Source organism: Maylandia zebra, linkage group LG8, assembly GCF_041146795.1.
Source record: "Maylandia zebra isolate NMK-2024a linkage group LG8, Mzebra_GT3a, whole genome shotgun sequence".
Taxonomy (NCBI): Eukaryota; Metazoa; Chordata; class Actinopteri; order Cichliformes; family Cichlidae; genus Maylandia; species Maylandia zebra.
Genome location: NC_135174.1, coordinates 21,650,095 through 21,663,056, shown reverse-complemented (window position 1 = coordinate 21,663,056; position 12,962 = coordinate 21,650,095). Strand labels below are relative to the sequence as shown.

The window sequence follows — 12,962 nt, the reverse complement described above, 5'->3', positions numbered from 1 at the left end:
TTCCAGTTTGGATAATACTAGAGTGAAGAAAAACTTGCACCACTGTGAAAGCGATCTTTGCTCAAGTAGTCAATGCCCAGAGAAGTTTTTGCTTGCTGCACTAAAACAGATTAAACTATAAAAAGAACCAGTGTGAAGATAAATGCAAAAAGGGCAGTAGATCATCCACAAGGAAATTGAATCTTTTAATGTGAGAGCAGTCTTCTGTCTGTACGATAGAGTTTAAAGTCTAGTTATCAAAATCCAAATTTCAGGCAATAAATAAAATTGAAACACTACAAATGAGTAAAAGTCTTTTATTTTGTTGCAGACTCAACAATAGTCAGAGTAATATATTAAGGTCAATTTGTTGCATTTGTTTGTCTCATTCTATAAATCCGCAGCCTGCACGTGTAATGGCTAGTAACATTTGAGCATATTGCCTCAAGCAAAGAATACATTTTAAGATCAAGACATTACATGGACCCACTCCATTGTCAGACCCCGGCCTTGGTCTGACTGTTGGCTGGCAGTGGCTTGCCCATGTGGATCCCCACTGTGAGGCCAGACTCGTTGCTGGCATATTTCTCTTTGACCTCAGGCTTCAGCAGGAAACCCTTCTCCTTGTCAAAGTAGTCCAAGGGAGCAAAGTACACAGTGGCTTCCCCACAGAGGTTTTGCAGTCGTGTGCGCCAGCCCTCCAGCATGGAGCTGCGAGATTCAGGAGAACCAGTAGCAGGATCCCAGAAGATCTAAGGGGCAAAAACCTGGAAGCCACAGTAGTTCAGGATCCCGTTCTGCACACAGGGAGGAACAGCTGTTACTACATGACAGATCATTTCATGCTTGGCTCTGTTTATAGTGAGACCTCACCTGCAGTGGCCACAGTGTGACATTGATGTCTCCATTGATGCCAGTGTCACTGTACACAGATTCAGGACAGTCAGTGGTGAAGGACAACATGGCTTTCTTGTCCTGTACAGAGAGCAAGGAGTGAGCAAAGAGGGAGAGGACACAGCCTGAACACAGACATGTTGGTGGAGCTCTCACCTTGAAGATCCCCTCACTGTACCGCTTCTCCTGTGCGTAGGCAAAGCCCAACACGCGATCCATCCACCCCTTCATGATTGCCGAAACAGATGACCAGTACATGGGGAACTGGGAACACAGGTTTAATGGTCATTTTGATGTGGACACCTGTTAGCTGACCACAAAGACGATTCCAGTCAGACACTACCTGAAAGATGACAAGGTCTGCCTCCTTGAGCTTCTCCTGCTCTTTTTTTGATGTCATCTGCAAGTCTGCCCTCCTCTGATGCCAATTTGATCTCCTTTGCGTAGCAGAAGTTCTCAGCATCCTTCAATCCACCTGTGACAAAAATCCAGTGTTTGTATCTGAAAAGCAATCACAGCTAAAGCATTGCTATACCTGCAGAATATTTGTATACCAGTGATGTCCTCAGTAGTAGCAGCAGCTTTGAACTTCATGGCGTACAGGTCAGACACCTCTACAGTGCAGCCTTGAGCAGTCAGAGCTGCCACAGCAGCATCTTTGGCAGCAGCATTGAAAGAGGCAGGGCTCTCATGGGCATACACAATCAGCACTTTCTTGGCTGCAAAACCAAAGAATAAAAAAACAATACATAAAGTTCCATTCAACACACAAAGCTTTCCAGAAGCTTTACCAGGAAGAAAACGTCTTACCCATTCTCAAAACACACCTGCTGCTTTTATACACACGTCAAGCACTACTTCACACAGGTGCTGTCAATCAGCAATAAACCTCAAGAGTCAGCCAGCTGGTACTGCGGCATTTTCTCTCAGACCAGTTGGTGGCGGTAATGCTCTATTTTGCTGTTTGCCAACTGCCAATAAACCGTATAAAGAAGTAGAAGAAGAATTTCTCTCAGGTTTCCCATTTTGTATGGAAACTGGTGGAAGTAACTCTGAGATTAACTTAAACCTTCAGCCCAGTTTAAACACAACATGAATATATACCTCACATAATCATAATCATCTTAGTTTCACACACATCATTTTCTCATGGTGATTGTTGCCCAACTTGGCGAACCAATGATTTGCCTTACGCCCTGCGGTCTGAGGACAAAAAAGGTATACACACACACACACACACACACACACACACACACACACATACACATACAGCCAGAAATCTGACTTTGAAGGAAAAGCTATATCTCGATGGTTGATAGCTTGCATTGGTCGACAAAAAAGAAGCAGAACAAACACAGAGAGGTATAATTCTGGGTTTGTTAATCTCTATTTTGAATGCTGCTCATTTTTAAAGATGCAATGAAGTCTGTTGGCATTTTCAGTGTGCTCAGCATTTATCCCTGACATTAGCTCAAAGTTTATGCTCCAGGTGAGGCTTGAACTCACAACCTCAGCATAGCTGAGCCTAATACTGCCATATAAGTACCGCACGCTAACTGATTGCGCCACTGGAGCACATGCGCAAAGGTTTTATTCCTTTCTCCCTTCATTCAACTGGTCTAAGGGAAAAAGCAGCAGGACAGAAACAGCTTAGTCAGTAACTCATAGGACAAACGCTTTACACTATACTATATTGCCACAAATTTCACGCTCGTAGTCTATGTACTATATATAAGATTAATCGATAGATGCATTGTAACAGCAGTCTGGCGAGGGAGGAGCGGCTAGCAGGTCCAGCGGGCATGTGGTGTGGAGGTTAGCCGGATAACTCAGAGCCAGTTAGTTAAACAGACCTTTATTTGATGTTAGCAACATAAGACCATACAAGCCAGGTCCCACGGCTCTACCCTGTCCGTACATACATGTGCGGGGATCGGTAGTCGCCGGCGCCAGCCAAGTTACAGCGATAAGGTTTCTCTGAACAGCAATGCGATCAGCATGTAACGGCCACCACTATACTCCCACACCCACTAGGGGACTCCCCCAACTACAATAATAGTAGGGCAGTGGTGCTATAATACAATAAGGGTTGTCACAGCATGCATTAATATATGTGGGGAATCAGGTTTGTTTTTTCTATACATCTATGTTACAAATGTTTTTTTTTTCAGTCTGTGCGCATTTGTTTCAGATCATTTCTTTTTCACTTTTTTCATATTTCACTTTTATTCTTTAATTTTCGTAGGTTTTAGTGTAGTTTACTAAGAGATATTGAACTAATTGATAAAGAATTCAAGCATGTGGCAACCAAGTCTTTGTATCCCTGTATTCTACCACTATACCATGAACTTCCATTTAGCAAAACTAAAATGAACGAAAGTTGAAGTCTGTGTCTACTTCTTTTCATATAAATGAGCTTTGCCTCAAATAAAATTTGCTTCTCTGTTATACTATTTCCCAGTAATGTTTTAGAAGCAGTTAACTGTACTATTTGATTGACTTTCACGCATTTAAATGAGCTATTCTGACATCCTTGGCTCTTACTTTTTAAAAAGCAGCTAAGTGAACTACATATAAATGTTGATTAGTCTTCAGTACAGTTTGCTTGCTGCCACTGCAGCAAGAGGTGATTGGCTTCTACAGTTCTTGGTAGTGGAGGAGCACATGACTGGCTAAATCTTGGTTGAATTTGGTACAAAAAAAACTATAGCCGCTCACATGGATTTGCTTGACCAACCGGTGGCAGGTGAATAGAAATGCTTAAAAGCCTTCAGTACAAATATTAGGAAAAGGATTTAACACAATCTTTAAATATTAAACATGCTTTGCTCTTCCTGTGCACTCACACCACAGTCAGCAGATTTCAGTTCATGTGTGGGAGGAGCAAAATTGTGGAAAAGCCCACAGTGGCAATAGACATTTTTACCTCACAAAAATGTCAAGAGTGCAATGGTAAAGTGTAAAGTGCATCTAGGACAGCAAGAACAAATACTGCTGAAAGTGGGATATTAAAGCTGCTTTCATGCCAAGTCCAGCCAAAGCCTGTAGTATAGATATTGAGGCGCAATAGGGCTTGCAGTCACCTGATCTAAAGCAGCGATCAGGTGTCATTCTTGCTTTCAACCTTGGTGTACGGTCACCCCCCCCACCTGTGTGTTCTTATTAGAACAGGGATTTGCATGAGCATGTGGAACCATAGCCAGCCCCCCCAAACTCAGTTCCCCATCACATTTAAAGCCATACATGACTGGATCCTATACGGACTTAGAACAATCATTACATTGTGGTAGTATACATCATGTTCTAGAGCAGGGGTGCTCAATCCCAGTCCTCGAGAGCTACTGTCCTGCAGCTTTTAGATGCATCCCTACTCCAACACAGCTGAATCAAATGTTTGATTACCTCTTCAGCATGCCATCAAGTTTGGAAAAGGCCTGATAACAAGCCATTCATTTGATTCAGCTGTGTCAGAACAAGGATGCATCTAAAAGCTGCAGGACAGTAGCTCTCGAGGACTGGGATTGAGCACCCCTGTTCTAGAGGGATAACATGTATGAAACCCAAGTGGTGCATTTATAACTCATTGCTCAAAGTTTGAATAAAGCAGGCTTTATTTTAAGATCAAGACATTACATGGACCCACTCCATCATCAGACCCTGGCCTTGGTCTGGCTGTTGGCTGGCAGTGGCTTGCCCATGTGGATCCCCACTGTGAGGCCACATTCTTTGCTGGCATATTTCTCTTTGACCTCAGGCTTCAGCAGGAAACCCTTCTCCTTGTCAAAGTAGTCCAAGGGAGCAAAGTACACACTGGCTTCCCCACAGAGGTTTTGCAGTCGTGTGCACCAGCCCTCCAGCATGGAGCTGCGAGATTCAGGAGAACCAGTAGCAGGATCCCAGAAGATCTGAGGGGCAAAAACCTGGAAGCCACAGTAGTTCAGGATCCCGTTCTGCACACAGGGAGGAGCAGCTGTTACCACATGACAGATCATTTCATGCTTGGCTCTGTTTATAGTGAGACCTCACCTGCAGTGGCCACAGTGTGACATTGATGTCTCCATTGATGCCAGTGTCACTGTACACAGATTCAGGACAGTCAGTGGTGAAGGACAGCATGGCTTTCTTGTCCTGTACAGAGAGTAAGGAGTGAGCAGAGAGGGAGAGGACACAGCCTGAACACAGACATGTTGGTGGAGCTCTCACCTTGAAGATCCCCTCACTGTACCGCTTCTCCTGTGCGTAGGCAAAGCCCAACACACGATCCATCCACCCCTTCATGATTGCAGGAACAGATGACCAGTACATGGGGAACTGGGAAACACAGGTTTAATGGTCATTTTGATGTCAACACCTGTTAGCTGACCACAAAGACACTCCCAGTCAGACACTACCTGAAAGATGACAAGGTCTGCCTCCTTGAGCTTCTCCTGCTCTTTTTTGATGTCTTCTGCAAGTCTGCCCTCCTCTGATGCCAATTTGATCTCCTTTGCGTAGCAGAAGTTCTCAGCATCCTTCACTCCACCTGCAAATAAAGCTAATATTTACAACTGAAGCACAAAGCATTGCTATACCTGCAGAATATTTGTATACCAGTGATGTCCTCAGTAGTAGCAGCAGCTTTGAACTTCATGGCGTACAGGTCAGACACCTCTACAGTGCAGCCTTGAGCAGTCAAAGATGCCACAGCAGCATCTTTGGCAGCAGCATTGAAAGAGGCAGGGCTCTCATGGGCATACACAATCAGCACTTTCTTTGCTACACCCCCCAAAAAAAGAAGTTGTGATAAAATTCCAGTCAGATCACAAACCTTTCACTGTTCTTGTCAAAGATTATCAGCTTTGGCCAAACAGATTTCAGCAATTACCAGGAAGAACAAGGCTTACCCATTCTCAAAACTGGCACACAACCGTAAGCAATGAGTTTTCTGACTAGCTGCTGTCGTAACAGAAAAACCACTCATATTGAAGCAACACACACCTGCTGCTTTTATACACACTTTGAGCACTACTTCACACAGGTGCTGTCAATCAGCATTCAGCCTCATGAGTCAGCCAGCTGCTACTGCTGGATTTTTTCTCAGGTTTCCCATTTTGTCTGGCAACTGGTGGGAGTAACTCTGAGATTAACTTAAACCTTCAGCCCAGTTTAAACACAACATGAATATTTACATCACATAATCGTAATCATCTTAGTTTCACACACATCATTTTCTCATGGTGATTGTTGCCCAACTTGGCGAACCAATGATTTGCCTTACGCCCTGCGGTTTGAGAGCCTTTGGTATAAACTATACATAAGAACATAAAAGGCACACACACACACACACAGCCAAAATTCTTTAACTTTGGAAGAACGTCTATATCTCGATGGTTAATAGCTCGCATTGAAAATAAACGGAAACAAAAATAACAGAACAAACATACAGAGAGTTTCTTAATCTTTATTTTGAATGTTGTTCATTTTAAAAGATGATATAAAGTCTGTTGGCATTTTTAGTGTGCTCAGCATTTATCTGTTCTCATCAGATAAGTATTAGCTCAAAGTTGATGCTCGAACTCACAACCTCGGCATAGCTCAGCCCAATACTGTCATATAAGTACCGCGCGCTAACCGATTGCGCCACTGGAGCACATGCACAATGACTTTATTCCTTTCTCCCTTCATTCAACTGGTCTAATGGAAAAAAGGGACAGTAACCACTCACTCAGTCATTCATAGAAAGAATACTTTACACTATACTATATTGCCACAAATCTCACGCTTGTAGTCTATGTACTATATAGAGGATTCATGGATAGATCCATGCATTAATATATGTGGGAAATCAGTCTTTTTTTCTATACATCTATCTTACAAATGTTTTTTCAGTCTGTACACGTTTGTTTCAGATCATTTCTGTTTCCTTTTTTCATATTTCCCTTTTATTCTTTAATTTTTGTAGTTTTTAGTGTATTTTACCTAATAGATATGGAACTAATGGATAAAGAATTTAACCATGTGGCAATAAAGGCTTTGTATCCCTGTATTTTACCACTGTATCCTGAACTCTTATTTTACAAAACTAAAATAGATTAAAGAAAACTGAAGTCTGTGTGTACTTCTTTTCATGTAAATGAAATGTGCTTCTCTGTTATACTGTTTTCCTAATAACGTGTTAGCAGCAATTAACTATACTAATGGACCTAACTGTACTGTGCTATTCTCACTTCCTTGGCTCTAACTTTTTAAACAGTAGCTAAGTGAACGACACAAATGTTGATTAGCTCGCTACCACGGCAAGAAACGACCATCATATCAATACTTGTTTTCAACACTAACCTTTGACAGATTTAATTACAGTATTGATGCAAGTCAAGCAGAACCTTGGTAGTCATAACAATGAATGGTCAATGCTTCTCTATTTCTTGGTAGTGGAAAAGCATATGATTACCTATTTACCAAGAATTAGCCAAAGATACTGATTTAATTCATTTCCCTCCACAATTCCAGCAGTGGTGCTGCCGGAATAGAGAGACAGTACAGGAAAGCAGCAGTCAAGTGTTCCCAAGTAAACCATAATAATAATAATAATAATACATTTTATTTAAAAATAGCACCTTTCAAAGCACCCAAGGACACTGTACAACAGATAAAAACACAGAAACTGGAAATATACACAATAATAAGAATAACAGATAAAAGTTAGAGCATACCGAGGTTTAAACATAAGCAATTTTAAACAGATGAGTTTTGAGGGTGGACTTAAAAAGAGGGAATGAACTAATATTTCTGAGGTCAGGGGGTAAGGAATTCCAAAGTCGAGGGGCAGAGCAACTAAAAGCCCTGCCCCCCATTGTAATCAGACAAGCGGAAAGAACAGAGAGAGAAGGAGAAGATGAAGATCTGAGGCACCGGGATGGGAAGTTCATCTGTACTAAATCGGAGAGGTGTGGTGGAGAGAGAGAATGAATAGCCTTAAATGTATAGAGGATTATTTTAAAATGGATGCAAAATTTAACCGGGAGCCAGTGAAGCTGCTTCAAGATTGGGGAGATGTGGTGGGTAGAGGAAGTCCTAGTAATAATACGGGCAGAGTTCTGGACACGTTGGAGCTTGTTAATAGATTTTTGTGTAAGGCCACAGTGAGTTACAGTAGTCAATTCGAGAGATAAGATTATGGACGAGAATGGCAGTGGCATGAGGAGTGAGGAAAGGGCGGAGGCGATTGATATTACGGAGTTGGAAATATGCTGCACGTGTGACATTATTGATATGTGAATTAAAGGATAATGTGCTACCATCACGTTATAGATGGTGTAGTGAGCTGGATGGATCAAGCTGTTACTCAGCAGGATAATGTAGAGAAGCTAACCAAATGCACCATGCATTGCATCAGTTTGTGTGCAGTTCCAAGTTACCATTGCCAGCTCACATTTCTAGCAGGCAACAAAGCCCCAAGCAGCAATTTGGTCAGTGTTGGATAATGACACCAGTCTTGAAAGCCTACAGAGACAGCTTTGTGTATCCTGTTATGTATATGTACCATTTTCTAGATGGCTGAACTGTATGAAACCAAGTGGTGCATTTGAAACTCATTGCTCAAACTGAAGTTCCAATAAAGCAGCTTTTTTATTGCAGCACACATTTTAAGACATTACATGGACCCACTCCATTGTCAGACCCCGGCCTTGGTCTGGCTGTTGGCTGGCAGTGGCTTGCCCATGTGGATCCCCACTGTGAGGCCAGATTCTTTGCTGGCATATTTCTCTTTGACCTCAGGCTTCAGCAGGAAACCCTTCTCCTTGTCAAAGTAGTCCAAGGGAGCAAAGTACACACTGGCTTCCCCACAGAGGTTTTGCAGTCGTGTGCGCCAGCCCTCCAGCATGGAGCTGCGAGATTCAGGAGAACCAGTAGCAGGATCCCAGAAGATCTGAGGGGCAAAAACCTGGAAGCCACAGTAGTTCAGGATCCCGTTCTGCACACAGGGGGGAGCAGCTGTTACCACATGACAGATCATTTCATGCTTGGCTCTGTTTATAGTGAGACCTCACCTGCAGTGGCCACAGTGTGACATTGATGTCACCATTGATGCCAGTGTCACTGTACACAGATTCAGGACAGTCAGTGGTGAAGGACAGCATGGCTTTCTTGTCCTGTACAGAGAGCAAGGAGTGAGCAAAGAGGGAGAGGACACAGCCTGAACACAGACATGTTGGTGGAGCTCTCACCTTGAAGATCCCCTCACTGTACCGCTTCTCCTGTGCGTAGGCAAAGCCCAACACACGATCCATCCACCCCTTCATGATTGCAGGAACAGATGACCAGTACATGGGGAACTGGGAACACAGGTTTAATGGTCATTTTGATGTTGACACCTATTAGGTGACCACAAAGACACTTCCAGTGAGACACTACCTGAAAGATGACAAGGTCTGCCTCCTTGAGCTTCTCCTGCTCTTTTTTGATGTCTTCTGCAAGTCTGCCCTCCTCTGATGCCAATTTGATCTCTTTTGCGTAGCAGAAGTTCTCAGCATCCTTCACTCCACCTGTGACAAAAATCCAGTGTTTGTATCTGAAAAGCAATCAGAGCTAAAGCATTGCTATACCTGCAGAATATTTGTATACCAGTGATGTCCTCAGTAGTAGCAGCAGCTTTGAACTTCATGGCGTACAGGTCAGACACCTCTACAGTGCAGCCTTGAGCAGTCAGAGCTGCCACAGCAGCATCTTTGGCAGCAGCATTGAAAGAGGCAGGGCTCTCATGGGCATACACAATCAGCACTTTCTTGGCTGCAAAGCCAAAGAATAAATTTTAAAACAACACAAGTTTTGGTAAAGTTTAAGTCAGCACAGAAACCTTTCACTCCTTTGGCCAAACAAGTTGCAGCAATTACTAGGAAGAAGAAGTCTTACCCATTCTCAAAAGTGCTGCGCAACAGTAAATGCTGAGTTTTCTGCCAAGCTGGTATAACAACAGAAAAGGTGCCCATACTGAAGCAAAACACACCTGCTGCTTTTATACACACTTCAAGCACTACTTCACACAGGTGCTGTCAATCAGCAATAAACCTCAAGAGTCAGTCAGCTGCTACTGGGGTAATATCTCTCAGACTGGTTGGTGGCAGTAATGCACCATTTTGCTGTTTACCAATCAATCAATGTCAATCAATACTTTATTTATATAGCACATTTAAAACCAGAGGTACACCAAAGTGCTTCTCAATAGTAAAATATGAAATAAAATTAAATACATATGGGTACGATAATAGAGTAGAAATATATTTCCATACAAAACAAAGCACTAATCAACCTGTGAGTACTATGTTGAAAGAAATATTGCACACCTAGGCCCTATTTCAGGAAGCGGGTTTAGAAAACTCAGAGTAAAAAACGATACTCAGGGTTGAGTAACCCCGAACTGTCCAACTCGGAATATTCGGTTTCAGAAAGGCTGATAACAATTAGTTCAGTCAACGCGGAGTTGCTTTAACCCCAAGTTAAGCGCGCGCACGAGGATACATAAAGCCCTGATTAGTGGAGCACAGATTAAGCGAGTCACCATGGAGACGGAGGGAAAGAAGGCGCGGTCAATGTATTTCACAGCGCTTGAGTCCGAAATTCTGATGGCAGCATATGCCGATAACATGCAAATTCCGCGGAAAAAAAGTAACACAGCCTCAGCTGTAAACAAAGGGTGCATGCATGGCAAAACATAGCCGACAGAGTCAATGCGTGAGTGTTAATTTAAACATTGATCTAGGGATTTCCACCCATTTAACACGTTATTTTATTATATTTTATTTTATTTTTTATTTTATACATTTGATTTTGTGATGTGATGTGAGCGCAGGTGCAACCCAACAGGCCCCAAACGTTCCTGGCAGCAAGTAAAAATGAAATATAAAAATATAGTCCAAACAGGTAAGGTGTAATTGTATCATGGGCCATAGTGCTTGGTCTGTTTGTCCGATGTAAATCAATTGCAGTTAGAGGCTACATTAATTTCCCCTCTGTAAGCACTTATTGAAATTATCTGAGCACATTACAAGTACATATTTGCTTACTCTGTATGCTCAAATGTGACCCGTTATAGCCAACAGAAAAAAAAGCGGAGGCCCGAAAAACAGGTGGGGGTCCTCCACCACTCACAGAGGCTGAGCAGTTGGCTTCCATATTTGTGATAATGTTGGCAGCATCACATATGATCTTCACAGTGCAGAGAACACAAATTAGCATCCATTACTATAATGAAATAATTTGTTAGTTTGAAATGCTACAGGGAACTATGTACCTGTACATTAATGCTGTGGAAAGACTTCCTGTTCACATAGTCTCCTTCATTTACTGAAGGAGCAATGATTGGAATGTGAGTGCCATCTATACAGCCAATCACGCCTGGGAACCGTGAAAATAAATGTAAAATTTAAGTAGTAGTTCAAATATCACCACATCATGAATTAAGTTTCGTTCATCCTGATACCTGCAATTTTGTGGCATCCCTCTTTGATAAATCTTGTGGGTCTATGACCGGGGAACACCACAAACGAGTACAGGAGACGTTTCAGTGCAACTGTAACATTCCTGACTGCCCGACAGACGGTAGCCTTGGAAACGTGCTCAGCGTCACCAATATTATACAGAAAGCTCCCGTTTGCAAAAAACCGAAGTGCAATACAAATAATATGTACAGAACTGAGAGAATGTCCGCGATGTGTCACATGAGCAATATTAGGCCTGAGGATGTTATTCAAATAAATTATAGATTGTGCTGAAAAACGGTAACGTTCACACAGGAAATCATCAGGAAATGATAAAATGTCCGAACGCGCTCTAATCACTCTCCCCCGGCGGAGAGCTCTGCGGAGAATTTGGGCTTCAACATCTACTGGCTCTTCAAGGAAGGGGCATGCCATGTCTGACACTTCCTACAGTCAGGTTTCTGACAAAGAGGCGGAGAAGGTCAGGGTTAGTTGAAGTAAACCTGCTAGGGGGCAGGTTAGCTTCACGGAGTGTGTCGTCATAGTAACTCACTCAGAATTAATCTAAACTCGCTTTGTGAAACCGAAAACCCAGAGTTTTCGTTAACTTAGGGTATACTTACTCAGAGTTTGCACTAAACCGGCTTCCTGAAATAGGGCCCTAGTGTTAAAGTTAGGTAAAATCAACACAGAAATATCAGCTGGAAAAACCCAGTAACACAATAGGTTAAAATTACATACAAATGCAATAAAAGTACAAAGTGTACATCTGATAACTGACTAACTAATCTAAAATGCAAGATCAAATAAATAAGTTTTCAATCGTGTTTTAAAAGATTAAAACAATTCAGACGTGTGAAGTTTAGCTGGAAGATTGTTCCAGAGGTTAGGTGCAGCAATGGCAAAGGCACAATCACCTCTGGTTTTCAGCTGGGACCTAGGTTGCACCAAGAGCATTTGACTCAATGATTGAAGTGCTCTCCTAGGAGTATACAGGCGGAGAGGTTCAGTTAAATAGCAAGGCACAATATTATTTACGATTTTGAATGTAAGAAATAAAAACTTAAAATCAATCCGATATTTGATGGGCAGCCAATGTAGGTCAGCAAGGATCGGGGTAATAGAATCAAACCTTCTAGTACCAGTTAAAAGGCGTGCCGCTGCATTTTGGACAAGTTGTAGTTTATGAAGACGGGCAGATTGGAGGCCCAGGTAAAGGGGGTTGCAGTAGTCTAATCTTGAAGTAACAAATGCATGTGTAAGTTTTTCAAGATCCATCCGTGGTATGTAATGCTTAGCCTTAGAGATTTGTCATATTTGGTAAAAGCTAGACTGTACTACAGAAGACACTTGTTTATCAAGTGTAAAGGAGCTGTCCAAAAGAACGCCTAAGTTACGTACTGTATCAGAGAGGGAGGTAGCAAAGGGCCCAAATATATTGGCTAATTGTCACCGAGGGATGTGGCTATCAAAGACAATAATTTACGTTTTCTTTTCATTTAGAAAAAGGGAGTTACTCGTTAACCACCCTTTGATCTCCTTCATACAATCAAGAAAGCAGCGTAGTGAAGATGGGGTATCGTCAGTCAGACAAAAATAGATTTGAATATCATCAGCATAAAAATGAAAAGA

At 42.3% G+C, this 12,962-nt stretch overlaps 3 protein-coding genes and 1 non-coding gene across 4 annotated transcripts; all 4 read right to left on the bottom strand.

Moving 5' to 3' along the window:
• Positions 1-282: 282 nt before the first annotated feature.
• On the bottom strand, positions 283-1,792 carry LOC143412438 (ribosyldihydronicotinamide dehydrogenase [quinone]-like). The gene is given in 7 exon segments (XM_076887615.1): positions 283-776; positions 853-954; positions 1,030-1,137; positions 1,217-1,264; positions 1,266-1,348; positions 1,428-1,592; positions 1,684-1,792. Coding segments are annotated over 7 exon segments (555 nt in total). The 5' UTR covers positions 1,688-1,792; the 3' UTR covers positions 283-731.
• A 562-nt stretch (positions 1,793-2,354) lies between these two features.
• On the bottom strand, positions 2,355-2,448 carry trnai-uau (transfer RNA isoleucine (anticodon UAU)). Its single transcript has 2 exons — positions 2,411-2,448; positions 2,355-2,390 (listed from the first exon to the last, which is right to left on the bottom strand). It is a non-coding gene; the product is annotated as a tRNA-Ile (tRNA).
• A 2,018-nt stretch (positions 2,449-4,466) lies between these two features.
• Positions 4,467-5,906, bottom strand: LOC101466909 (NAD(P)H dehydrogenase [quinone] 1). Its single transcript, XM_076887614.1, has 6 exons — positions 5,757-5,906; positions 5,464-5,628; positions 5,265-5,395; positions 5,077-5,184; positions 4,900-5,001; positions 4,467-4,823 (listed from the first exon to the last, which is right to left on the bottom strand). Exons 1-6 carry the CDS (start codon positions 5,758-5,760, stop codon positions 4,524-4,526), a joined length of 810 nt encoding a protein of 269 aa, XP_076743729.1. The 5' UTR covers positions 5,761-5,906; the 3' UTR covers positions 4,467-4,523.
• Positions 5,907-8,462: 2,556 nt separating this feature from the next.
• On the bottom strand, positions 8,463-9,905 carry LOC106675514 (NAD(P)H dehydrogenase [quinone] 1). The gene is made up of 6 exons (XM_024803479.2): positions 9,766-9,905; positions 9,478-9,642; positions 9,268-9,398; positions 9,081-9,188; positions 8,904-9,005; positions 8,463-8,827 (listed from the first exon to the last, which is right to left on the bottom strand). The coding sequence occupies exons 1-6, from the start codon at positions 9,767-9,769 to the stop codon at positions 8,528-8,530; spliced, it is 810 nt and encodes a 269-aa protein (XP_024659247.2). The 5' UTR covers positions 9,770-9,905; the 3' UTR covers positions 8,463-8,527.
• Between the last annotated feature and the right edge of the window lie 3,057 nt (positions 9,906-12,962).